Source organism: Rhinoderma darwinii, chromosome 2 (assembly GCF_050947455.1).
Source record: "Rhinoderma darwinii isolate aRhiDar2 chromosome 2, aRhiDar2.hap1, whole genome shotgun sequence".
NCBI lineage: Eukaryota > Metazoa > Chordata > Amphibia > Anura > Rhinodermatidae > Rhinoderma > Rhinoderma darwinii.
The window spans coordinates 455631707-455659482 of NC_134688.1; the positions used below are offsets into that span (position 1 = coordinate 455631707).

Sequence of the window (27776 nt, forward strand, 5' to 3'; positions counted from 1 at the left end):
CCTCCCAACCGTCCCGAATCCGGCGGGACAGTCCCGGTTTCTCACCGCTGTCCCGCCATCCTGGGCGGTCTGCAACATATCCTGCTGGGCGCTGCATTAGAACAGCTGATCGCTGATGACTACAGCAGCGATCAGAAGAAGGCAGGAGTCTTGCAGCGGTGTTCTCACTGGGATCGATGCCGGCACGGGAGTGGACCAGTACAGTCACCTGACCTGTCACCTGACCTGTCATCTGACCTCACCGGTCAGGTGACTGGACTGGTTCTCTCCCGGGCCGGCATCGACACCAGTGAGAACGCCGCTGCAAGACTCCTGCCTTCTTCTGACGGTGAGTGACGTCAAAGCAGAGCAGAGAGTGAAAGCAGTAGGGCCGGCTACCTCTACCGCTCTCCACTCTGGCGGCATTGTGGCACAAAGTATAAGGGGGTAGTGTTGCGCTACCTACAGGGGGGCTGTGTCTGGCACTATCTACAGGGGGGCTGTGTGTGGCACTATCTACAGGGGGGCTGTGTGTGGAGCTATCTACAGGGGGCTGTGTGTGGAGCTATCTACAGGGGGGCTGTGTGTGGAGCTATCTACAGGGGGGCTGTGTGTGGAGCTATGTACAGGGGGGCTGTATCTGGCGCTATCTGCCGGGGGGCTGTGTGTGGAGCTATCGACAGGGCGCTGTGTGTGTAGCTATCTACAGGGGGCTGTGTGTGGAGCTATGTACAGAGGGCTGTATCTGGCGCTATGTACAGTGGGGCTGTGTGTGGCGCTATCTACAGGGGGGCTGTGTGTGGAGCGATCTACAGGTGGCTGTATCTGACGCTATGTACAGGGGGGCTGTGTCTGGAGCTATCTACAGGGGGGCTGTATTTGGAGCTATCTACAGGGGGCTGTGTCTGACGCTATCTACAGGGGGCTGTGTGTGGAGCAATCTACAAGGGGGCTCTGGTGGATGATTTTTCCATTGACCGGTGGCAGAGTTACACAACTGGGGGAAAAAAATCCCCATCATGTAACTCTGCTACCTGTCAATTGAAAAGTCATCAACCACAGGGTCTCCCTCTTGACTTTCATTGTTCTCAGCCTTTTGGTTTGTCCTGCAGCTGCTGCCGCCGTGATGAGCAAATGTTATACCCAAGATAGGAAAAGTAACACAAAGAAGATATAACCTGAAATATAATATCTGTGATATCCAGACAGTCTAGAGATCCGCAGTGAGAATGTGCGCGTGTTATTTGCAGAAGGATCTGGCCGTGATTTGATGTGTTTATGCGGGATATTGGGCGTGGTTAGGGGCGTGGCTTAAAATGTCCCTCTTTTCCGAATTAAAAAGTTGGGAGGTATGCCTTAAGGACGCAGCCTAGTTTTGGCCTTAAAGAGGCTCTATCACCAGATTCTCAAATCCCTATCTCCTATTGCATGTGATCGGCGCTGCAATGTAGAGAACAGTAACGTTTTTTGTTTTTTTTTAAACGTTCATTTTTGGCCAAGTTATGAGCAATTTTATATATATGCAAATGAGCTTTGAAATGGACAACTGGGCGTGTTTTTATTCGTATGTCCAACTGGGCGTGTATTGTGTTTTTAACTGGCCGTGTTTACTTGTTTTACTAACTGGGCGTTGTGGAGAGAAGTGTATGATGCTGACGAATCAGTGACCAATCCGCATCATGCACTCCTCTCCATTCATTTACACAGCACATAGTGTTCTTATTAGAACGATGTGCCGCCACATACACAAGTGTCCCGATAATGAATACACATGAGCTCCAGCCTGGACGTCATGTGTATTCAGAATCCTGACACTTCTGAATCTTTTCTGTGAGATTTCCAGCAAGCCACTCGTAATCTCGTTTACCTCGTAATCTCGCGAGATTACGCGCGGCTTGCTGAATCTCACAGAAAAGATTCAGAAGTGTCAGAATTTTCACATTTTTTTTAAAATTAACTTTATTAAACTTTTTTTTCACTTTTTTACTAGTCCCTTTAGGGGACTATAATATGCGATTCTGCGATCGCATTTGTAATACATTGCAATACTTTTGTATTGCAGTGTATTACTGCCTGTCCGTTTAAAACGGACAGGCATCTGCTAGGTCATGCCTGCGGCATGATCTAGCAGGCATTCACTCTAGGCAGACCTGGGGGCCTTTATTAGACCCCCGGCTGCCATTAGAGACACAGACACTCGGCGATCGTATCGCCGGGTGTCGGTGGGGGAGAGAGGGAGCTCCCTCCCTCTCTCCAAAACCACTCAGATGCGGTGCTCGCTATTGAGCACCGCATCTGAGGGGTTAAACGTGTGAGATCAATACTAATATCGATCTCACACGGCAGAGCAGGGACGCTCCCAGCCCTCAGCTGCCTTTGGCAGCCGAGAGCAGGGAGATTTGACAGCTCCCTGCTCTGTTTACTTATTCCGATCCCGCGACGTAAAAAGTCTATGGCATCGGAATAAGGCCCGTTAGTGACCGACGTAGAAACACGATGGGCCGGTCACTAACGGGTTAAGGCTCCGAACCCATTTTTCAAATCTAACATGTCTCACTTTATGTGGTAATAACTTAGGAATGCTTATACCTATACAAGTGATTCTGAGATAGTTTTCTCGTGACACATTGTGCTTTATGTTAGTGGTATAATTTGGTCGATATATTCAGTGTTTATTTGTGAAAAATAGCAAAATTTAGAGAAAATTTGGAAAAAATAGCATTTTTCTGAATTTAAATGTATCTGTTTGTAAGACAGATAGTTATACCACTCAAAATAGTTACTAGTTCACATTTCCCATATGTCTACTATATGTTGGTATCATTTTTTAAACATTCTTTTATTTTTCTGGGTTGTTACACGGCTTAGAACATGAGCAGCAATTTCTCATATTTTGAAGAAAATTTCAAAAGCCTCTTTTTTTTAGGTCTGCTTAGGTTCAGTTCTTTTTTTTGTCAGCAAATCCTTTTATTCCATTTTTTTCTGTAAAACAGAAGGATTTATCAGAGAAACGCAACTTTATACGTATTGCCCAGATTCTGCCGTTTTGAGAAATATCCCACATGTGGCCCTAGTGTGGTAATGGACTGAAGCACCGGCCTCAGAAGCAAAGAAGCACCTAGAGGATTATGAGGCCTCCTTTTTATTAGGCGCCATGTCCGGTTTGAAGAGGTCTTGTGGTGCCAAAACAGTGGAAACCCCCCAAAAACAGTGGAAACCCCCCTATTTGGCAAACTACACCCCTCAAGAAACTTATTGAGGGATATAGTGGGCATTTAGACCTCACAGGTGTTTTTTGCTGCATTTTGTTGAATTAGGCCGTGCCATTGAAAATCTAATTTTTCCGATAAAAGGTACAAATCTTTATTTTTTACAAGGGATAAATGAGAAAAGACAAACGGCAGGGCTCAGAAAGGCAGGGGCGCTATTTGGCATGTAGATTTTGCTGGATTGGTTTCTGGGCACCATGTCGCATTTGCAGAGCTTCTGAGGTACCAGTACAGGGGAAACCCCTTAAAAGTGACCCCCATTTTGGAATCTAGACCCCTTGTGGAATTCATTGCGGTTTTCATGGGGTGCATGCGACTTTGATACATTTTTATTCTATTCTAGGCGTGGTGACTAAAAAACATAAATTCTACTATTGTTTTTTATTCCGTTTTTATACAGCATTCACCGTGCGCTATAAATGACATATTCACTTTATTCTGCGGGGCGATACGATTACGGCGATACAATATGTTTATAGTTTTTTTATGTCTTATGGCATTTGCACAATAAAATACTTTTTATAAAAAATCATTTACTTTTTGTGTTGCCTTATTCTAAGTGCTCATTCAGATGAACGTGAATAACGTCCGTGTGCTGCTCAGCAAAATCAATGGGGCCGAATTTCAATGGAGCCGTTCACACATGCAGGAGTTTTCACGCAGCGTGTGTCCATTAAGTAAAACTCACTGCTTGTCCTATATTGGTGCATTTTTCACGCACCTATCGCCCATTGAAGTCATTGAAATCCGTGTTCTGTGCGTGATTTACGCATCAATTCAATTGAAAATAATAAAAATTTAAAAAAGTGCTTTGTGAGTGCGTGAATAACGCATGCCCCTCACAAAGCACACTGATGCATAACAGACCAGATTCACGCGCGTGAATCTGATACGCTCGTGTAGCATTAGAGCCGTTACTCTTTTATTTTTCCATTAAGAAAACCGTGTGAGGACTTGTGTTTTGCGTAACGAACTGCAGTTTCGATCAGTACCATTTTGGGGTACATTTGACTCTTTGATCCCTTTTTATTCCATTTATTGGGAGGTGAAGTGACCAAAAAATTGTGATTCTGGTATGGTTTATTATTATTTTCTTTTACAGCCTTCACCACGCGGGATAAATAACTAAATACTTTTGTAATTCAGGCCGATACGGACGCGGCAATACCAATTATGTATAGTTTATTTATTTATTTATTATTTTTTTAAGATTGAGAAGGGAGGAAGGGGGATTTTTACTTTTATTACTTATAAACTTTTATTTACTTACACTACCGTTCAAAAGTTTAGGGTCACTTAGAAATTTCCTTATTTTTGAAAGAAAAGCACAGTTTTTTTCAATGAAGATAACATTAAATTAATCAGAAATGCACTCTATACATTGTTAACCCCTTAGCGCACCTTGACGTAACTGTACGTCGAGGTGAGCAGTAAATTCGCGCACCTTGACGTGCAGTTATGTCTGTGCTTTGACAGTTAACCGCCGCGCGGCGCTACACCGCAGTGGCGGTTAACTGTCCAGGGTGTCTGCCCTGCATTCCCCGTTGACGATCAGCGGCCCATCGCCGCTGATTTCGGCAGTTAACCCCTTAATTGCGGCGTTCGATTTTGAACGCCACAATTAAGGTGTTTAGCGCCGATCGGCAGACCCCACGTGAAATCACGGGGGCTGGCGATGGTACCCATGGCAACCGGACGCCAGACAATGGCTTCCGGGCTGCCATGTACAGAAGCATATGAGGACCACCCCGAGGGTGGTCGTCGTAGGCTTCCTGTCAGTGTGACTGTCACGTCATAATGACAGTTGGAATGCATTACACTACGTGTGTAGTGTAATGTATTCCAGCAGTGATCAGAGCTGCAAGTCTAAGTGTCCCCTAGTGGGACAAGTGAAAAAAGTAAAAAAAGGAATAAAAATGTTTTAAAAAAAGTGTAAAAATAAAAGTTATAAGTGACATAAACATGAACTGCTTTTTTTTCCTATAATAAGTCTTTTATTATAGGAAAAAAATGAACATTTAAAAAAAAGTACACATATTTGGTATCACCGCGTTTGTAACGCCCCCAACTATAATATTATTTTTCCCGCACGGTGAACACCGCAAAAAAAATTAACGAAAAACAATGCCAGAATCACAATTTTTTTGGTCACCACCCCTCACAAAATATGTAATAAAAAGTGATCAAAAAGTCGCATGTACGCCAAAATAGTACCGATACAAACTACAACCCGTCCCGCAAAAAACAAGCCCTTACACCGCTTTTTTGACTGAAAAATAAAAAAGTTATGGCTCTCAGAATATGGTGACACAAAAAATAAATTATTTTCCAAATAAGATATTTTATTGCGCAAATGCTGCAAAACATAAAAAACCTATATACATATGGTATCGCCGTAATCGTACCGACCCGCAGAATAAAGTATAATGGTCATTTATAGCCCAGGGTAAACGCCGTCAAAAATAAATAAAAATCATTGTCAGAATTGATGGTTTTTGGTCACCTGGCTTGCCGAAAAATGGCATAAAAAGTGATCAACAAAATCGCATGTACCCCAAAATGGTACCAATGAAAATTACAGATTGTCCCGCAACAAATAAGCCCTCACACAGCTCCGGTGGTGAAAAAATAAAAAAAGTTCTGGCTCCCAGAATATGGCGATGCAAAATGTGCAGGGTTCCAAAAGCGGATAAGATCGGGTGCAATTTATAAGTGCGACACTGGCCACAGATCTGCGGATTATTATTTATTTACCCCATTATTATACCCTCTTATTATGCACCTGATGTACTCTGCCCAGTCTACATTTGCCCCAACATTATAAACTGAAATACCAGCAAAACGCCAGAGCTACTACCAAGCAAAATATGCAGTCCAAAAGCCAAATGCCGCTCCCTCCCTTCTGAGCCCTACAGCGTGCCCAATCAGCCGTTTACGTCCACCGATATGGCATCGCCATACCCGGGAGAACCCGGTTAATATTTTATGTGGTATTTGTGGCACAAACTGGGCCCAACATATAGTGCACTAAAATGGCACATCAGTGGAAAATTTTAATTTTCACTCTGCACCATCCGCTGCGCATTAAACCCTTCGCGCACCATGACTTAATAGCATGTCGTGGTGTGTGGGGGGTGATATATGGAGCGTCTCACGCGCTGAGCCCATGCCATACGCTGCGCGTGTCAGCTGTGTATTACAGCTGATACCCGGGACTAACGGACAGAAACAGCGAACACGCTGTTACAGGTGCCTGTAAAAATGACAATATACTGCAATACATTAGTATTGCAGTGTATTCTACCAGTGATCTAACGATCGCCGGTTCAAGTCTCCTAGGGGGACTAATAAAATATGTAAAAACAAAAGTAAATAGTTATTATTAGTGGAAAAAATTTAATAAATATTTAAAGTCCAAAAAGAAACCCTTTTCACATTTTTTCTCTAAAGTAATGTAAAAAAATAAAAAAAATATACAAAATTGGTATCGCTGCATCCGTAAAAGTCCAAGCTATTACAATATACAATTTTTTAACTCACACGGTGAACGCCGTGAAAAATAAAGAATTTTAAACTGCAAAATCTCAGTTTTTTGGTCACCTTGGCTCTACCAAAAAATTTTATAAAAAGTGCTCAAAAAGTCTTATGTACCAAAAAATGGTACCAATAAAAACTACAGCTCGTCCCGCAAAAAATAAGCCCTCACACCACTCTATTGACGGAAAAATAAAAAAGTTGTGGCTCTCGGAAAGTGGGGAGGAAAAACTAAAAAGAAAAAAGCAAAACATGGATCAGTTCGGAAAGGGTTAATTACTTTCTAATGAAAAAACATTTATGACCACATGTGGGGTATTGCCGTACTCGGGAGAAATTGCTTTACAAATGTTGGGCGGCATTTTCTCCTTTATCCTTTGTGAAATTGAAAAAATTCAACATTTTAGTGGGAATAATGTTGATATTAATTTTCACAGCCTAATTCTAATAAATTCTGCAAAAGACGTGTGGGGCCTATATCCCTAGATAGATTCCTTAAGTGGTGTAGTTTCCCAAATGGGGTTACTTTTTGGGGGCTTCCACTGCTTCAGTCCCTTGGGGGCTTTGCAAATTCGACATGACATCCAAAAACTATTCCAGCTAAATTTGAGCTCCAAAAGCCAAATAGCTTCTCCTTCCCTTCTAAGCCCCGGTGTGGGTCCAAACAGCAGTTTATTACCACATGTAGGGTATTTACGTAATCAGGAGAACTTGTTTTACAAATGTTGGGGTGCTTTTTCTCCTTTATTCTTTGTAAAAATTAAAAATGTCTAAGTTCTTTCAGAAAAAAAGTAGATTTTTACCTTTACAGACTAATTCCAATGAATTCAGCAAAACAACTGTGGGGTCAAAATGCTAACTTTACCCCTAGAAAAATTCCTTGAGGGGTGTAGTTTCCAAAATGGGGTCACTATTGGGGGTTTACATGGTTTTCATCCCTCCAGTGCATTGCAAACGCGACACGGGACTGAAAACTATTCCAGCAAAATCAGAAATCCAAAATCCAAATGGTGCTCTTTCTATTCTGAGCCCTGCTGTGGGTCCAAACAGCAGTTTATTACCACATATGGGGTATTGCTATAATCGGAAGAAATTGCTTTACATATGTTGGGGTGTTTTTTCTACTTTATTCCTTGTAAAAATTTAAAATTTCTAAGTTTTTTCACAAAAAAAGTAGATTTTCATTTTCATATACTAATTCAAATAAATTAAGCAAAAAAACTGTGGGTTCAAAATGCTAACTATAGCCATAGATAAATTCCCTGAGGGGTGTAGTTTCCAAAATGGGGACACGTTTGGGGGGTCTTTACTGTTTTGGTACCACAAGACCTATTCAAACCTGACATGGTGACTAAAATATATTCTAAAAAAAGGAGGCCCCAAAATCCACTAGGTGCTCCTTTGATTCTGAGGCCTGTGTTTCAGTCCATTACCGCACATGGACCACATGTGGGATATTGCTAAAAACTGCAGAATCTGGGCAATAAATATTGAGTTGCATTTCTTGGGTAAAACCTTCAGTGGTACAGAAAATTTTTATTACAAATGAATTTTCAAAGAAAAAAAATGAAATTTGTAAATTTCACCTCTACTTTGCTTTAATTCCTGTGAAACGCCTAAAGGGTTAAAACACTTTCTGAATGCTGTTTTGAATACTTTGATGGGTGCAGTTTTCAAAATGAGGTGACTTCTGGGGACTTTCTAATATATAGGGCCCTCAAAGCCACTTCAGAACTGAACTTGTCCCTGAAAAAATAGCCTTTTGAAATTTTCTTGAAAATGCAAGAAATTGCTGCTAAAGTTCTAAGCCTCGTAACGTCCTAGAAAAATAAAAGCACGTTCAAAAAACGATGCAAACATGAAGTAGACATATAGGAAATGTTAACTAGTAAATATTTTGTGTGGTATTACTATCTGTTTTACAAGCAGATACATTACAATTTAGAAAAATGCAGATTTTTGCACATTTTCTCGAAATTTTGGTGTTTTTGACAAATAAATATTGAATTTAACGACAAAATTTTTTCAGTATCATAAAGTACAACATGTCACGAGAAAACAATCTCAGAATCGCTTGGATAAGCCAAAGCATTCTGGAGTTATTACCACATAAAGTGACACATGTCAGATTTGCAAAAATCAGCTGTGTCCACAAGGTCAAAACAGGCTTAGACACTAAGGGGTTAATGTGCTAAATGACTATTCTAGCTGCAAACGTCTGGTTTTTAATGCAATATCTACATAGGTGTATAGAGGCCCATTTCCAGCAACCATCACTCCAGTGTTCTAATGGTACATTGTGTTTGCTAACTGTGTTAGAAGGCTAATGGATGATTAGAAAACACTTGAAAACCCTTGTGCAATTATGTTAGCACCGCTGTAAACAGTTTTGCTGTTTAGAGGAGCTAAAAAAATGACCTTCCTTTGAGCTAGTTGAGAATCCGGAGCATTACATTTGTGGGTTCGATTAAACTCTCCAAATGGCTTGAAAAATAGAGCTTTCATGTGAAACTCGACAGTCTATTCTAGTTCTTAGAAATGAAGGCTATTCCATGCGAGAAATTGCCAAGAAACTGAAGATTTCCTACAACGGTGTGTACTACTCTCTTCAGAGGACAGCACACACAGGCTCTAACCAGAGTAGAAAGAGAAGTGGGAGGCCCCGCTGCACAACTGAGCAACAAGACAAGTACATTAGAGTCTCTAGTTTGAGAAATAGACGCCTCACAGGTCCTCAATTGGCAGCTTCATTAAATAGTACCCGCAAAACGCCAGTGTCAACGTCTACAGTGAAGAGGCAACTCCGGGATGCTGGCCTTCAGGCCAGAGTGGCAAAGAAAAAGCCATATCTGAGACTGGCTAATAAAAGGAAAAGATTAATATGGGCAAAAGCACACAGACATTGGACAGAGGAAGATTGGAAAAAAGTGTTCTGGACAGACGAATCGTAGTTTGAGGTGTTTGGATCACACAGAAGAACATTTGTGAGACGCAGAACAACTGAAAAGATGCTGAAAGAGTGCCTGACGCCATCTGTCAAGCATGGTGGAGGTAATGTGATGGTCTGGGGTTGCTTTGGTGCTGGTAAAGTGGGAGATTTGTACAAGGTAAAAGGGATTTTGAATAAGGAAGGCTATCACTCCATTTTGCAACGCCATGCCCTACCCTGTGGATAGCTCTTGATTGGAGCTAATTTCATCCTACAACAGGACAATGACCCAAAGCACACCTCCAAATTATGCAAGAACTATTTAGGGAAGAAGCAGGCAGCTGGTTTTCTATCTGTAATGGAGTGGCCATCGCAGTCACCAGATCTCAACCCCATAGAGCTGTTGTGGGAGCAGTTTGACCGTATGGTACGCAAGAAGTGCCCATCAAGCCAATCCAACTTGTGGGAGGGCCTTCTGGAAGCATGGGGTGAAATTTCTCCCGATTGCCTCAGCAAATTAACAGCTAGAATGCCAAAGGTCTGCAATGCTGTAATTGCTGCAAATGGAGCATTCTTTGACGAAAGCAAAGTTTGAAGGAGAAAATTATTATTTCAAATAAAAATCATTATTTCTAACCTTGTCAATGTCTTGACTATATTTTCTAGTCATTTTCCAACTCATTTGATAAATAGAAGTGTGAGTTTTCATGGAAAACACAAAATTGTCTGGGTGACCCCAAACTTTTGAACGGTAGTGTATATACAACTTTATTTAGACTTTTTTTTTTGGTCCCACTAGGGGACTTGGAGGCAGGAGGCCCTGATCGCAATTCTAATACACTGCACTTCATGCGTAGTGCAGTGTATTAGAGCTGTCAGCTACACACTAACAGAAAGCATAGTGGATTCTGACTTTGTCAGGACCCACTAGGCTTCCATAGATGGCATAGCCGGAGGCCATTGTGAGGACTCCGGTTACCATAGCAACCATCGGCGCCCGCGATCATGTCACGGGACGTTGATGGTGTTTTAACCCCTAAGAAGCCGCGATCACTATTGAACGCGGCTTCTAAGGAGTTAATCAGTGGGGACCACCGTGATCGTTCCCCGCTGAAGGAGCTGTTGTCGCATCTCCTGTATGCGCCGGATGGAGGGCCGGAATAGCCATTCCTCCCATCAGGGTACTATTAGGTCATGGAGCAATGTGCTCATCAGGACTTAATAGTACATCCAGGAGCGACATTGCTCTGATTGGTCTGTGAAAATTCACGGACCAATTAGATCGATCGCCGACCCGGGACTGCATTTATTGGTCCCGGGCCGGGTAGCTGTGATACTCTGCTGTCTCTGACAGCAGGGATTACAGCCTCCGTTCTCCCGCCGCCTCATTTAAATAGGACATTGCTTTGATTGGTCCGTGAATATTCACAGACAAATCAGAGCAATCTCTGACCCGGGATTGCTCTCATTGGTCCCGGGCTGGCTAGCGGTGATGGTCAGCTGTCTGTGACACGGTGACGGTTTGATGCCATGACGAATATATTCGACATGGAGCATTAAGTAACGCTGCTCCATGACGAATATATTCATCATGGAGCGTTAAGGGGTTAAGCACCCAAAGCAATCAGCTCAGTGCGCCCTAAAAGGTTCATTAAAATGGCGTGAATTCCAAGGGTTCACATGACCTGACTCTTTCTCTACATTCTGGCTATGGACCAGCTGATGAGAGGGTCTTATCAAAATGGATGGAGATTTTGCCAAAGCGGTCAGATATGTGGAGGAAGGTTTCCTCTCAGAAAGCTGCCTCCCAGTCTCAGTTTGGACTAAATGAGGTCTGTGAAAAAGGAAGGGAAGACAAAATAATTAATGCCTGGAACACAAATGGGAAACTTGTTAGGGTCAGTTCACACAGAGTTTTTTTACACGTTTTTTGACACGGTAACCGAGTTGGAAAATGCACCAAAATATGGCCGTATTTCAATGGGAGGCGGAGGCGTTTTTTTCCCGCGAGTGGAAAAAACGGTTCATGGGAAAAAGAAGGGACATGCCCTATCTTCGGGCGTTTATGTCTCTGACCTCCCATTGACATCAACGGGAGGCAGAGAAAGCGTATTTTGCTGCGTTTTTTTGCCCGCGGCGCTCAATGGCCGCAGGCGAAAAATGAACGCCGCGAATAACGCCGCAACAATTGGCGTTCAGGCAGAGCAAAATCTGCCTCAACATTCCAAACTGAATTTTGAGGCAGATTTTCTGCTTGCAAAAAACTCAGTGTGAACCCGGCCTTATTGTTATTTTGGACTGGCTTTCTAGCGTTTATCTGTCTGTTTTCTAAATGGTCAAGGTCACTAAATACATAGATTACTCTTTTAAATTATTTCAAGAAATGAACGTCAGAGGAAGTAGATGATCTCGACTGACTTTTGGATGATACTTATACATTAATGATCATAACAGGATGGAACAACCTAGTTCCAGTAGAACGTTCTTTTTAGTCATGTCTTGGTAACTACTGTTTTTTGGGGTTGCGGGACAAGGTCAAACACTCATTGATCATGCACATTTTCCAATAACAGTTTTGTTTAATACTTTTCAGGTGAATTCCTTCATAGAGGTCACCATAGGCAAACCAACCTCTGTGAAACTGAATTTCTTGGCAGTCGCAGTTGGAGAGCCACAGGTTGGAGACCAAAGTTCTTGGGGGTGTCGTCCAAAGGGCTAGTTATGATTGAACCTACAGACTGTCCTGTGATGAATACGGCCTGCTTTACTTTAGACTTTATTTAATGTATATTCTTTATTTTTATCGCATTTATTTTCAGAAACGTTTGTATGGCAAGAATCAAGTCTGTCATGTCTTAAAATGTGATAATATATCATGCGTATAAGCACATGTACAGTGGTGCACATAGAGGATGGGTTCGACCATGGCAAATATAAAAATTGGACCACTTTCGGGAGCTGCTTGACACCCCCACACTCCTAACCACCCGATTCAAGTACATTTTCCACTTCATTGTTTGCTATTATTGCGGCACCTATGGAGACCTAATCCCTGAGCAGATTCTCACTACCTATTAAATTGGGGATGAGACCAACCTGGAATGTGGCTCCCGTCTTTCTAGGGACCCAATAGAAGCCACATGTTCTGCCTCTATGGTACATACTGTACGCTCTTGCTGGTGTAATTTATACACTTGCAACTTGTAAAAAAGATGATTGACACATAACAGTTAAAGATCATATGTGACTACTTGTACTATGAGATGCGTTGGAAATCAGGGCAACATATCCAATATGATGATTGAGTTTTACCCAGATGGGGAAATGATGCAATTTTTAATTGTTGAGACATCAGCAAAAAATCTGCTAAATACATAGACCCCATTTTTTCAACCCAACAGAATCCTTTAATGGGAAGCCACCCAGATATACCATCTTACAATGCACCCTCTTTTCTTCGGCAGGTGTCCTACAGAGGAGCCAGCAGTAACTCAATAAGACACATTTATTACCTTTGTAACTTTCTATATAGCTCATTGTCCGACTTCTTCTGGAAAGTAAAGGCAGAAGGATGAGCGTTCAGCATCTCTATGCTCCTTTCTCCCATTCATCGCTTGGTGCCAGTGCATTTGCTCTGTTTGTTCCCACTATGGCTTACTTTCCTGTTACACTCTGCCCATTCATTTGGCAAATGTGCCACCGGATGGTCAGATTGAGATCATGGAAATGACTTCAGAGACACTTTTGTTTTCTTTCCTCCTCCCTTATGTCTTTGAGCGCTCCTAGCCATGTGTCGGGATGAAAGGATCCGTTTTATAAGATTGAATCCAAAATGCCCAACGGCCAGCGAGTCTCCTCACTTCTTTTCAGGTTGACTGAAGCACCAAGGATAAGCTGCCAACTTCTCTGCATCTCTTCTTAAACAGCTCCATCACAGGGGGCATTGTGCTTTCAATGAGCCGCAGGCCTACGAGCAAATTGTTCCATTTTAAAGAGTCTTCGGAAAATAGGAGTCCTATGACAATATCTGGAATTATATTTTGCTACATACAAGGCTTAAAGTGGTTTTCCACGTTCTGACAACTGAGGACCTATCCACCTCAATGGTATTCAGTATATGATCGGTGCGTGTCCGTCACCCGGACCCCGCACCGTCCGCCACTCTGGCTCCCTCCAGACACCAAATAATATTGCCGGAAGCAGTTGGCTCCCGTCAAAGAATAGCGGCCAAGCTACAGTACAGCAGCACAGCTCCTATTCAAGTGAATAGGAGCAGAGCTGCAGCTCTGCTGAATGGCCACTATGCAGGGGTCGGAGCCATCTGCTTCAGGCTCCAACTACTGCATACCGTTCCAAACATCTGGTGCACTTAGGCAGCCGGAGTGGCGGATCGGTGCAGGATCTGTGTGTCGGACACGGACCGATCATATACTGATGACCTATTCACGGATAGGTCATCAGTTGTCAGAAAGTGGAAAACCCCTTTAAGGAAATGATGCAATTCATTTTGAGGAACAGTAATATCCAGGTAGTAGTAGTACGGAGAAGAGACAGATACAAAGGGTCCACCTGGTTGTCAAAAGTATGTGAATGGTCTCCTCCAAGTGTAGGTCACTGGGTTAAGGAACAGTATTTATCAGCATTACATAATTTTACCATATATCTGCTGAGCTGTAGAAACTTACTGCTGGCGGATGCTATGACTGGTGGCAGTAGACTCAAGAGTATTAAAAAAGTTTGTCTGGTTTAGAAAACCTATTCTGAAATACCTTATGAGGGAATTATAAGTTGAAAGATAGCAGTCCTCTGTCCCAATCCAATAGTCAGAGCAGAGAGCAACTACAAAGAGCACTGCTAGTTCTGCAGGACCCATCCCGTCCATGCATTACACATACAGCCCATTAATTTAAATGTTTCATTTCCCCTCTAGTGGCGCTGCTGAGAAATTGAACACTTGCTGCACAGATCACAGCTGATCGCAGTGGGAGCCAGAAGTAATAGACCCTGTGATGGGCTTATTGTCGGAGAAGCCTTCTAACAAAAAGTCGTCCAAAGCAGACAGCCCCTATAATTATAAGGTTTAATGTTGTGTTTAATGTGTATTGTTTATGCATAACTCTGTTTTTATTTTTTACTTTTATAGATGCTATGGTCAAAATTATGTCGTTGAGTTAATTTAATGTAATGGATGGGCTTGGGTCCGTTACCCACCCGGCTACCCACGTGATGTAAAAGAAAACGTCATTCATTAGACCAGGCGCCTTCTTCCATTGCTGTATGGTCAGTTCTGATGCTCACGTATCCATTGTAGGCACTTACGGGGGTCAGCATGGGCACATTGACCAGTCTGCGATGCACTGTGTGCTCTGACATCTTTCTATCATAGCCAGCAGTAACCTTTTCAATAATTTGTTCTAGAGTAGCTTTTCTGTGGGTTCGGAGCAGACGGACTAGCCTTCACTCCATATGCACATCAATGAGCCTTGAGCACCCATGACCCTGTCACTGGTTAACAAGTTGTCCTTCCTTAGAGTATTTTCTGTAGGTGTTGACCACTGCATACTGGGAAGACCCCACAAGACCTGCCATTTTGGATATGCTCTGACCCAATCGTCCAGCCATCAAAATTTGGCCATTGTCACAGTCGCTCAGATCCTTATGCTTGCCAACAGATTGAAGCTGACCGCCAGCATCTCTCTCCCCCCTGTTTGTATCCAGTAACCTGGTCCCTGCCTGTATCCAGTACCCCCAGTAGCGTAGCTACAGGGGGGGGTGGCCCTGGGCCCACTGAGATGGAGGTGTCCAGCACAAACACCCGTGACATGACCACCACCTCGCTGCAACTGAAACCATCCATTTGCAACCCCCTCCTTCACTAATTGTAGTCTATATGACACAGGTACAATTACATGAAAAAGTCGGGCACGTTCCTTGACGTCAAGCGCCGCTTCCGTTGTTGAAAGGCGCTGATTGACGGGACAAGTCATTCTGCCCTGCCAATCAGTGCCCATCAATGATGCAAGCGCCGTTCAGCCACAGCAGACCTGCTCAGAAGAGAGAAGGCCTGCATTACCACCAGAAGGCGCGGAAATGAGATCAAGGTGAGTATGTCAAGTTTTTTGTTTTTTTTCGCTTAAAAGTGTGGTGGAATTATCTACAAGGGGAGCTAAATGTGGGACACTATCTATAGGGGGGCTATAATTAGGGCATGATCTACAGAGGGGATATATAAGTGGGGCACTATACAGGGGGTGCTATATATGGGGCACTATCTACAGGGGGGGGCTAAATGTAAAGCGCTATCTACAGGGGGGCCATATGTAGAGTGCTATTCACAAGGGGGCTATATGTGGGACACTATCTACAGGGGGCTGTATGTGGGACACTATATACAAGGGGTGCTATATATTGAGCACTATCTACAGGGGGCTATATGTAGAGCGCTATCTACAGGGGGCTATATGTAGAGCGCTATCTACATGGGGCTATATGTAGAATGCTATCTATAGGGGGCTATATGTGGGGCACTATCTACAGGGGGCTGTATGTGGGTATTATCTACAGAGAGATCTATGGGGGGCACTAGCTACAGAGGGATCTATAGGGGCACTATCTACAGGGAGCACTGTGTGTGTGTGGGACACTGTATGGTGCTATTATAATCAGGGCCACAGTGTATTGTGCTATTATAATCAGAGACACAGTGTATGGTGCTATTATAAACAGGGAAAGTGTATGGCGCTATTATATTTAGGTGCGTAGTGTGTGGCAACATGAGAATCTTATCTTCGTTTATGTGTGCAGAAATATCTGAAAAGTGAGAAGCTGAAGACATCTGAGTGGAAAACTGCAGAATTGGGCTGTGGCCGGGAGAAGTAATCATAGAGGTCTGGACCGGAAGGAGAAGAAAAGAGAAAAAGAACAACTAGAATCTGAGATCGTCACCGGTGAGTCACTTAATGTAAATGTTTATTATGCCTCTAATCAGTACTGTAGTCACTGTATGATCTGCAGCGAGATGATGTGTGGTATGATTTTTTTTTAAACAGCAACTCCCAGCATATCCTTACCATTGTTCGGGTCACGCTGGGAGCAGTATTTTTACGCCATACAAACCTATACGGCAGGGGTAGCCTGGCTGGTATATACAGGGATGATGGGCTTTATATACAGGAATGATGGATGTTATATACAGGGATTATGGTTGTTATATACTAGGATGATTTTTGTTATATACAGGGAATATGGTTGTTATATACAGGGAATATGGTTGTTATATACAGGAATGATGGTTATTATATACAGGGATGGTGGGAAGTCCAGCCATCATCCCTGCATTAACCCCATCATCCCAGTGTATACCAGCCATCATCCCTGTTTATAATCCCCATAATCCCTGTATATAACCCCAATCATCCCTGTATATACCAGCCATCATCCCTGTTTATAATGCCTATCTTACCTGTATATACTAGCCAGGCTGGTATATACAGAGATGATAGGTGTTATATACAGGGATGATGGCTGGTATATACGGGGATGATGGGGGCTATATACAGGGATGATGGCATGTATATTTTGGGATGATGGGGGTTATATACAGGGATGATAGCTGGTATATTCAGGGATGATGGAGGTTATATACAGTGATGATGGGGTTATATACAGGGATGATAGCTGGTATATAATTAGAATGTGCCTCTATAGTTGTAAACATGCGTTAGGGGAGCCTCACTGGGTTGGGGCCCACTCAGATATGTTCCCCCCCCCCTAGCTACGCCTCTGAGTACCCCGTTCCTGCGTGTATCCAGTAATCTAGTCTCAGCCTGTATCCAGTAATCCAGCACCACCCTGTATCTAGTATTTCAGCAACCAGCTGGTACTCTCATGCGTGGAGTAGTCCAGATGGTCCACAACCCAGTGGACGTTACATAGCTTACTGCTTCCAACACATAAACTTCAAGAACTGACTGTTCACTTGCTGCCTAATATATCGCACCCATTCAAAGGCGCCCTTGTAACCAAATAATCACTGTTATTTAGAGGAAAAAAAGGGTATTCCTCAGCACATCCAAAATGTGTAGTATAAAAAGAGCTTTATTTGGTAATCTTTAAAAATCCATAGAGGACACAGGTGTCACAGTTTACGCGTTTCGAACAGAAGTGTTCTTACTCATAGCATGAGTAAGAACCATGACCAAATAAAGCTCTTTTTATACTACACATTGTGGATGTGATGAGAAATACCCTTTTTTCCCCCGAAATATTGAATCTCTTGCCTACAATCCCCCCCTTTTAACTGCACTCCATTGAGGAACTACAGATCCCAGAACGCAAATTTGTGGCTTTTTTGCTGCTGTCTTTTTTCTCTTGTTTGTATTAATCAATGTTACTCACTTCACCTGTCAGTGGTTTTAATGTTATGACTTAGGCCCCATTCACATCATGTTTTGGCTCCAGAAGTCACTGTCCATATATAAAAAATTACTACAGGAGCTTACCTAGCACCGGAGTCCCCGGGGAGAGAATCAGCTAGTGCTCTGCCCGGGGACTCCGGTACTGCTATTAACATCAATGTTTATATATGGACAGTGATGTCAGTGGCATTGCAAAGCCGAGTCCCTGGCCAGAGCTTCGGCAACGCTCTGGCCGGGGATTCCAGTCCTAGAGAATCCCCTGATGTCACTGTCCATATATGGACAGTGATGGCAGGAGCTCTGCAAAGTCAGAGTCTACTACGCTATTCCATCCTTCAAAAAAAGGTATACTAACGTACACCTGCCCGACGCAGGCCAAAAGGACACTCTTTTGATTTCCGTAGGGGTGATTGAGCCATATGAAAACGTTTATCGTGCACGGCGGGAGTTTTTCCGACGTACACAATAAACATAGGACAATAAAGTGATGTGAATGGGGCCTTAATAGTGTGTGTGTGTATATATATATATATATATATATATATATATATACTGTGTATTTGATCAAAAATTTTCTTTTAAAGCAGAAAGGGTTTATTACAAGTGAATCGTCATTGCCCTGTGAAGTATTTGCTGATAGATTTGTAGCACAATAGTGGATAATTTGGAGGTAGTAATTCTCTAATATATTCTGTTAGATGAACAGACTGTCAATGGTGCAAAACTCCTGCATAGAGAAAGTCATTCAGGGCCATGATGGGGTTAAAAAGTATATCCAGTACACGTTTTTCTATATAATACATTATATATAGTCATTTTAGTCTGGACTCAGGGACTGTGATTATGTCCTATACAGAACTAATTCTGAAAGCAGCAGTGGCAGCCAATTGCAGCTTTTCGCACCGTCTGACTCTGAACTGGGCTGTCTTATCCTCCAGTTTATCAATGACTAATTGAGAACAAGCCGGATACAGATTTACACAATTGCTTTCCTCAATCTCTCTACTCCTGAGATGTTTCTCAGATATTTCTAAGCTCATAGGAACACTGTGGACACAGAATAGTATGCAGATCTGCAGGTTCATAGAAAACAGAGAGAAGATGATGAGACATTGTCCAGATGACCTGCCAGGTGGCAAAGTCACCAAGGAAGTTTCTTCTGGTTGCCGGCACCCTCCTTCTATTTTAACCATGAATGAAAGCAAAGACAAGATTCTGTCCAGTGTTAATATGCACAGATGTGGAAGACAAAGCAGAGACATAAAAGAAGAGCAGCAGCATCTGAGGAAGAAGATAAACAGCCGAGAAAGGAAGAGAATGCAGGACCTGAACCTCGCCATGGACGCCTTAAGAGAGGTAATCGTGCCCTACTCTGCAACCCATTGCCAGAGCTCACCAGGACGTAAGCTGTCCAAGATTGCCACCCTTCTTCTAGCCAGGAACTACATACTATTACTTGGAAGTTCTCTCCAAGAATTACGGAGGATAATTGGGGACATGAGCGGGCCTGGACCTAGGTTGCTACTGGCAGGCTTGCCCTTATTTGCTGCTCCAGGATCAGTCTTCTTTTCGCCAAGTTCTGGTGGGAACAGTGGAGACCCTCACCGTTCTAGCAAGTTACACTCACTTTCACTGGAGGAACCACAATGTTCAGCATTCAATGTACCAGGAGGGAGCAGTCTCTGTACCTGCACAGTCTGTAGGTTTACTCACTTCATTCCAACCAGCCTCAACCTAAAAGCCATACAACTATCCAAATAAAGAAAAATACATAAAAGACGCCATCATCCGAGTCATACATCTGAACTTGTACTTATAGCAGAGGCGGAAAAACTTGGACCACATTGTAGTAGTCAGATGCCACCTGTGAACGTTCTACCAGTCCCAAGGTATCACCTGTCCAGATGAGAAGACGTTACAAGCACTAATATCAAAGTGGATGCTTACACGATAGACAATATTGGCATTGCTTTCAGTTAAAGGGGTGTTTCGGTTTCAACCAATAAAGGTTAATGTTTCACAGTTTTCAAGATCTCTGCTTGATGTCATATAATAGGAACATTCTTTGCTTACTTCCAGGGGATAACAATCTGTCCTGGTCATTGGATGGACACATATTTACAGTTTTTTACAGTTACAGTGCAGTTATCACAGCTCCTTCTCGCAACTCCTACTGAATGATAGCAAGCAGAGATCTTTAAAACCATGAGGAATTGATTCAGAATTGCATAACTTATTATTATACAAAAAAGAAGTTATTTTTTTTTGCTCAAACCGTAATATCCCGTTAAATGAATAATAATGAATTATATATGTGTCATACAATGATGGATGGAGCCCATATACTAAGTACATATAGTAGATAGTTAAGATGGTCTAGTGTATTATTACTTTTCTTATAGGTTCATGAGAAGCTTTCTTTATATCTATGAAGAAATGAGAATCACTTTGAGAAAGTTCCAGAAATGATATGTTATGATTGTATCTGTAGCTTGGAATTATTGTTCCACCACTAGATTAAAAGGTTGTGTTACATAGATTGACTCTTCACATAACTTTATACTATTCCATTTTTCATATGTCACCTGGATTACTTTTTTACTTTTCAATGTTAGTCTTGATTTTTCAGCTTTGACTTTATATTATCAGTGAGATTTTTCTATTGAATTCCTTGATTTACTTTCCAAATATCATTTTTTTTATCCTATCAATACAAAGGTCAACTTTATAAAACAAAATTGTAAAAGTTGCCGGATGGCGTGGATAGCCCGATAAATTTGGGGATGATACGTTTTGGGAGCTGAATGTACACAATGTATGATAAAACTTTGTGAAATGTTTCTATGTGGGCTTAATATGATATGCTCACATTGTGTACAGGTAACAGTTGCATAGTACACAAACCAGCAAGAGCAATAAAAAGAATGGTTATTCCAGTCAGCAGAATGTATCGGTTAAAATAATCTTTAATGATCTAGAATGTTTTTTTGTACTTTTATTTTTTTACTGTAATTATTAACATAAAACATTTTAAAGATTTTGGGCATCCAGTATATTTTGCTAGTAAGAATATCTGCGCTTTCCTTGTGTATTTTCCCTACGTTATCTTTGCACTAATAAAGTATTTTGCTTAAAAAATACCGTAATATAAACTCTGGACATCATGTGCGTAAATATTTTTAGCTAAATCTCAATATTTTTGTTTTATCTGGAGCTTCTGTTTTTTTGCATTAGACAATTTTAGCATAGTGAAAATTCTTGGAAATTCTTTAGCATTGAATTGGTGGATGCATTAAAAGGATTGTCCAATTTTCAATAAAAAAAAAAACCCTAGCTGATTTGTGGGGGTCCCATTGTTTGGACCCTCCATAATCAGCATTCATTGCCAGAGAAACTATTGTAAAGTACCCACTGAAATAAATAGGCATATATACATTTAAATGCAGGCAGGTGGCTTTAGTTAACAGAAGGGGTCCGGATCTTGGCCCCCAGGATATGTACTCAACATGTCCTAAATGGGCATATTAAGAGGAGCACAGACAAACCATTAACTAATACGTCTAATACATGTAATTAAAATCCATATAAGCCTGGGCATACACTCTTGATATTTAACAAATACTAGTGATACATAATCATTTTATAATTCCCTCATAAGGTGTTTATCTAAAATGTAAAGTGGGAAAAGGCGTTTGAAATATACGTGATAAATATATCCCCAACTAATCGAACCATCATTTACGAAAGAAACAAAAAAAGAAAGAAAGATAGATAGAAAGAAAGGAAGAAAGAAAGAAAGTTCGGGAATAGATGATAGATAGATAGATAGATAGATAGATAGATAGATAGATAGATAGATAGATAGATAGATAGATAGATAGATAGATAGATAGATAGATAGATAGATAGATAGATAGATAGATAGATAGATAGATATGAGATAGATCGATAGATAGATAGATACATAGATAGATAGATAGATAGATAGATAGATAGATAGATAGATAGATAGATAGATAGATAGATAGATAGATAGATAGATAGATAGATAGATAGATAGATAGATAGATAGATAGATAGATAGATAGATAGATATCAGATGGAAATGATAGATAGATAGATAGATAGATAGATAGATAGATAGATAGATAGATAGATAGATAGATAGATAGATAGATAGATAGATAGATAGATAGATAGATAGATAGATAGATAGATATCAGATGGAAATGATAGATAGATAGATAGATAGATAGATAGATAGATAGATAGATAGATAGATAGATAGATAGATAGATAGATACAGGGGCGTAGCTAAAGGCTCATGGGCCCAGATGCAAAAGTTCTTATTGGGCCCGCCCCCCGCAAACTTCTCATGGCCGACGGTCCACAGCTTTCAGCTGCATCACTGGGTCTCCTAAGTGACCCAACAATGCAGCACTAGCAGCCGGGGGCGTCACTAAGGACTTAAAATGTCAGGGGAAATAGCCCCAATACATATGTGTCCGCCCAAAAAAAAATGTATATGTGTGTATAGGAGACAGCATAGCATATCTATAGCACTACGACCCTATCAACTATAGATAGGATTAGATACAGTGGCTCAGCAGACAGTATCACACATGATAGGATTAGATACAGTGGCTCAGCAGACAGTATCACACATGATAGGATTAGATAAAATGGCTCAGCAGACAGTATCACACATGATAGGATTAGATATAGGGCCCAGCAGACAGTATCACACATGATAGGATTAGATACAGTGGCTCAGCAGACAGTATCACACATGATAGGATTAGATAAAATGGCTCAGCAGACTGTATCACACATGATAGGATTAGATATAGGGTCCAGCAGACAGTATCACACATGATAGGATTGTTATGGATGTATACTCAGGTATACTCGTCAGTTGACTGCCTGGTCCAAATTCAGTAGGTTCAGCTTTAGCGTGCGCACGGAAGAAAATACACTGACACCAAGGGTAGGGTCAAAGTAGATCTCATTTATTGTGCATTACACTCAAGCTTATATGCTGTCACAAAAAGGGGCTTTCCTTCTGACTTTAGGCTGTGCGTGGTACTCATACATTGGTTCTCTCTTTCTCTCTATGTATATATATATGGTTAGGGTGTATTCCCGGATGCAGGGGCCGTTGTAAAAGAGGAAGTGGAGTCACAAACATACTTTTAATCCACAACAGTTCCCCCTTTGACTCCATTTCAATGCTATCCCTATGATCCAGCCCTAGTACCCCTCGTTCCATGTTTCACCAGTTAGGAGACAAGCCTATGCCTAGCGCATAGGTCCCTCTTAGTGGTCTTTGATAGAAGAGCTGGATACTCAGTAACCGTATGGAGGGGGGTCTGCTTGTGGTAATCCGTTGCTGTCGGTTGTATAAGTTCCTGACCATAGGACACAGGCGGTTTTAGTGCATCCTCCTCTTCGATTTCGGAAAATTCAGCATACATGGTTGGGGAGACATCTTCGACCACCTTGGTTATGAGTTTCCTTGCACAAGGGATGACACAACACACACAATGAGTGAGAGTATAAGTATTATACATACAAAAGCTATGACAGCTTGCGCTAAGGCTGCCTTCCACCCTCCTATCCAAGCAAAAGCCTGATCCCATGTGTTGGTAATCCCTGAATTCCTTTTTAGTTCTACTGATAGATCCTCCAGTCCTTGGAGTGCCTTACTTATACTACCATCAGGGGCCCTTGGTCAAAGTCATTCGAGCAAGCAGATTTTTCCCATTTTTATCCTTTCTGTCTTGTGCCTGTTGTGGTTTGTATCCCCATTCTGTTCCAGTATTCCACCCCACATAAGCCTACTTCTCAAAATTTGATCCCTCTCCGTTTCCTGGGTGGTTATACAGATGTACTGGGTCCCCTGGTGCATGGTTGATTGCCACTGTGGGCTAGGGCATGGGACTATAATGCAATAGACACTTATAGGGCTTGAAGTGTTATACCAAAAGGTGATTACCCCTTGGTCCTTAGTAATCGCTCCCCATAACCCTCCTGTCCCTTAGTTCCACATATCATCCCCAGAAAGCATAAAAAGGATATAATCATCATGGTTCTATTCCGGGGTCGAGGTCTTTTTGCAGTGAGATGCGTGGACCCAATTATCTCTTCCTTCAAGTTTCACCGATGTGGGGGTTGTGAGAAGGACTTGGAAGGGGCCGTCAAACCGGGGTTCAAGCGAACTTTTCCGATTTAACTTCTTTAGCAGGATCCAATCCCCTGGTTGTATCGGGTTCTCTCCTGTCAGAGAGTCAGGATCTGGAATGGAAGAAAAGACTTTGCCATGTATGTTAGTCAACCGTTTGGTTAGTTCAATTACCTATCTGGACAACGTATCATATTGCATATTCAGCTGCTGGGGGAAATATAGTCCCAATCGGGGTACACTGCCAAAGAGTATTTGGTAGGGGCTTAACTTTTGAGGGCCCTTTGGTGTGTGTCTTACACTAAAGAGGGCTAGGGCTAAACTTTCTGGCCAAGGTTTCCCTGCTCCTTCAGCTGCTTTCAGCATTTTCTGTTTGAGCGTACCGTTAAGCCTTTCCACCTTTCCACTGCTCTGTGGATGATAGGGAGTATGAAAAGCTAATTCAGAGCCAAGGGCCTTCCATAGTTCCCTCGTAAGGTTGGCTGTGAAGGCTGGGCCTTGGTCACTCTCGATTGTCTCAGGCACGCCATATCTGCACACTATTTCACTCAACAGCTTTTTAGCAGTGGTTGTGGCTGACTGGTTTTTTACCGGGAACGCCTCTGGCCAACCCGAGAAGATGTCTATCACTACTAGGACATATTCATACAAGCCGGATCTTGGCATTTGTATGTGGTCTATTTGGATTCGCTGGAATGGGTACAGTGGCTTTGGAGTGCATTTCGCTGGAGGTTTCACCATTTTCCCAGGGTTGCACTTCCCACAGGTGATACATCCCTTTGTATATTGATTCGTCACGATAGAGAATCCTGGGGCAAACCAATACATTTGTACCAGGTTATTCATAGGGATTTTCGACAGGTGTGTTGGACCGTGCGCCCACTGGGCCATCATGGGGTATAATGCCCTTGGAAGACACGGTTTGTCATGCTTTGTATACAACCCGTTGTCCATTGTTGCCCCCTTTGTGATCCACTCCTCCTGTTCTGCTTTTGGAGCTTGCTTTTGCAGAGTGAGGATGAGCTTATTCATGGCTGATTGCGGGGAGGTTGTGTTTTCATTGGGGGTCGGCCTGAGCGGCAATCCCGCTTGAGGTGACCCAATTTCCCACATCCATAGCACGTAGGACGCGGCCTGGACTGGGGAAAGTTGGGTGGGGCATTCCAGTCACCTGGCTGATAGGGTAACAGGGTGGTTTTGGGAGGTTTTGTGGCCAGGTTCTGCTCGATACCCCTTGCTACCTGGAACAAAGTTTCCCCTGCCATGCCTCGGTACTCGGGCCTAGTGCTTATGAGGCTTTTCCTTATGGGTTCCCTAAGCCCCTGGACAAAGGCATGCCCCCATAACTGGGCGTGAGTTTTGACTAGACGTGTGTCAAACCCTAAATCAGTGCAGAGCTGGTTAAGGCGGTAGTAAAACTTCTCAACTGACTCTGCCTTATCCTGCGTAACATCCTGTAGGGCAGTGTCTTGGTCAGCCAGCCGATCTGTGGCCCATTCCTTTAATTTTTCAAGGAAGCGGGGCCCTGAGGCATAGTTATCGATGTCATCAAGATGACCGAGTGTAACATGTGGCTCTATGACTGGCCAGAAAGAGTCTCCTGCCTTTATCTGAGTTAGACCGCACAGGTCCTTCCATGTGGCCGCATGTGTCTTTTGTATCTGGCACAAGCGTCTATAGAAAGGCATGGGTTGTTTTTCTGGATCAGGCAGACCATTTAATAGAGCCTGTGTTTCCTGCGGTTTCCAGGGGACGTATCTGGGACGTTGGTCGGTGCGTCGGCCCCTAAAATTGGAGGAAGTGACATCTGCATCCCTTGCTGAACTCGCAGGGTTGGGGGTGAGCACGGGTGGATTTGACCATGTTGGCGCCAGTTGTGGATTTTGTGTGGCCGCTTCTGCCTCATCCTGTCGCCTGTCCCCACTTTGTTCACTATGTACGCTACCCGTCTCCTGATCGTCATGGTCATGGTCGGAAACACCCAGGGGAAATGTGGCTTCACCCAAATCTACCAAGTCACGTGTGATGGCTGCATAGGGACTGGGAGGCAGCTTGGGTTTTGAGGTGGGTGGTTTGGATGAGGGCGTCTGGCTGGTCCCTCTATTCGGGTGGTACGGGGTATTGTCATGATTGAGTAATGGGTATGTCCCTGATGTGGTGTAAAGTCTAGGGGCCCCACAAAAGTAACAAGTCTCCCGGCAGTCGGGGTTCTGACATTTACATCTCCCACACGTCCAGCCCCGGGGATCCCAGTTGGTCCCGGTGTCGGGGTAGGGTGGAGGTCCGCTCACCAAGGGTGTGGTCGGTGATGCAGACGCCATTTTAGATTCTAAGGGTGCGGTCGGTGATGCAGGCTCCATTTTAGATTCTACTTCTGCTTCTTTGTCTTGCACCAAAAAGAAGAACCAAGGAGTCTCTAAGTCAAAAATTACATAATCTTTTTATTAGACAATATTACACTGTTTACAAAAAACAAGTTTCTAAAAATGAATCACAAATAAAAGCATGGCCGCCACATGGGTCAATATACATCAGATATGGTCATATATGTAAAGACACATTACAGTATACCTCAAAGACAACAATATAGGTAGTGTGATGTAGATGGAGTGAGGTATACAGGCTACAGGTAATATGTTAAACTGCTTCAGGAAAACGGTAAGAGGGATGAGACTCCCATGTATGAAAAAATACAATAGAGAACAGGACTAGGAAACAACGTGTTATAATGTCCAAAAAAGGAAAGTTCAAGTGTATATAAATACCGGGGAGTTGTTCATACATATATAAGAGAGCCCAAATACCATGAACCAGCAAACAATGAACCAAGGAGCACTATCAAAGTACTAACCCATGTAGCTGAGACTCCAAGAATGGCGGCCGGCCCCAACGCGTTTCGGCTTCCGCCTTCGTCTGGGGGTGACATCTACAAGTATGTCCCTCCTATTTATCTAGCCTAAGGACCAATCAAAAAATGATTGGCCAGGTGAAAGCATTATATAATATAAATACCTCAATCAGCTGTGGCGTCATGTCCGCGTTTGTCAATAGACAAACATCACATGGTGTGGGCATCATGTGATACGCGATGAGTGCGCCGCGTGATGATGTCACAGCGGCGCCCTTCATCCCGCGCACATCAAGATGCCGACTCCTAGTGAGTTGCCAAGGACGCCAGCGCATGCGCACTAGATTGAGGCATGTTGATAATAAATCCACCAAGTGTAGTATGTACGTATAGAGAAAGATTACACATTGTGCAGTGAGAATTAGATGTTCAATGTTCATAAATGTTTATAATTATACAAAAACCATAGTAATCTATGAATATATATGGTTTTTGACCCAGAGGGAATACCCATATGATATATCGCACAAAATCTTCAAGAAAATGCATAATGGATTAATATTAAAATACATGATTTTATATTAAGACATAAAAAAGAAATTAAACGTGAATTAGACCA

The 27776-nt window shown here is 42.6% G+C and overlaps 1 protein-coding gene across 1 annotated transcript; it reads left to right on the plus strand.

The window, feature by feature from the left end:
• Positions 1 to 19103: 19103 nt before the first annotated feature.
• OLIG1 (oligodendrocyte transcription factor 1) lies at positions 19104 to 21222 on the plus strand. Its single transcript, XM_075850944.1, has one exon. It carries the CDS (start codon positions 19194 to 19196, stop codon positions 19887 to 19889), a length of 696 nt encoding a protein of 231 aa, XP_075707059.1. The 5' UTR covers positions 19104 to 19193; the 3' UTR covers positions 19890 to 21222.
• The last annotated feature ends 6554 nt before the right edge of the window (positions 21223 to 27776 follow it).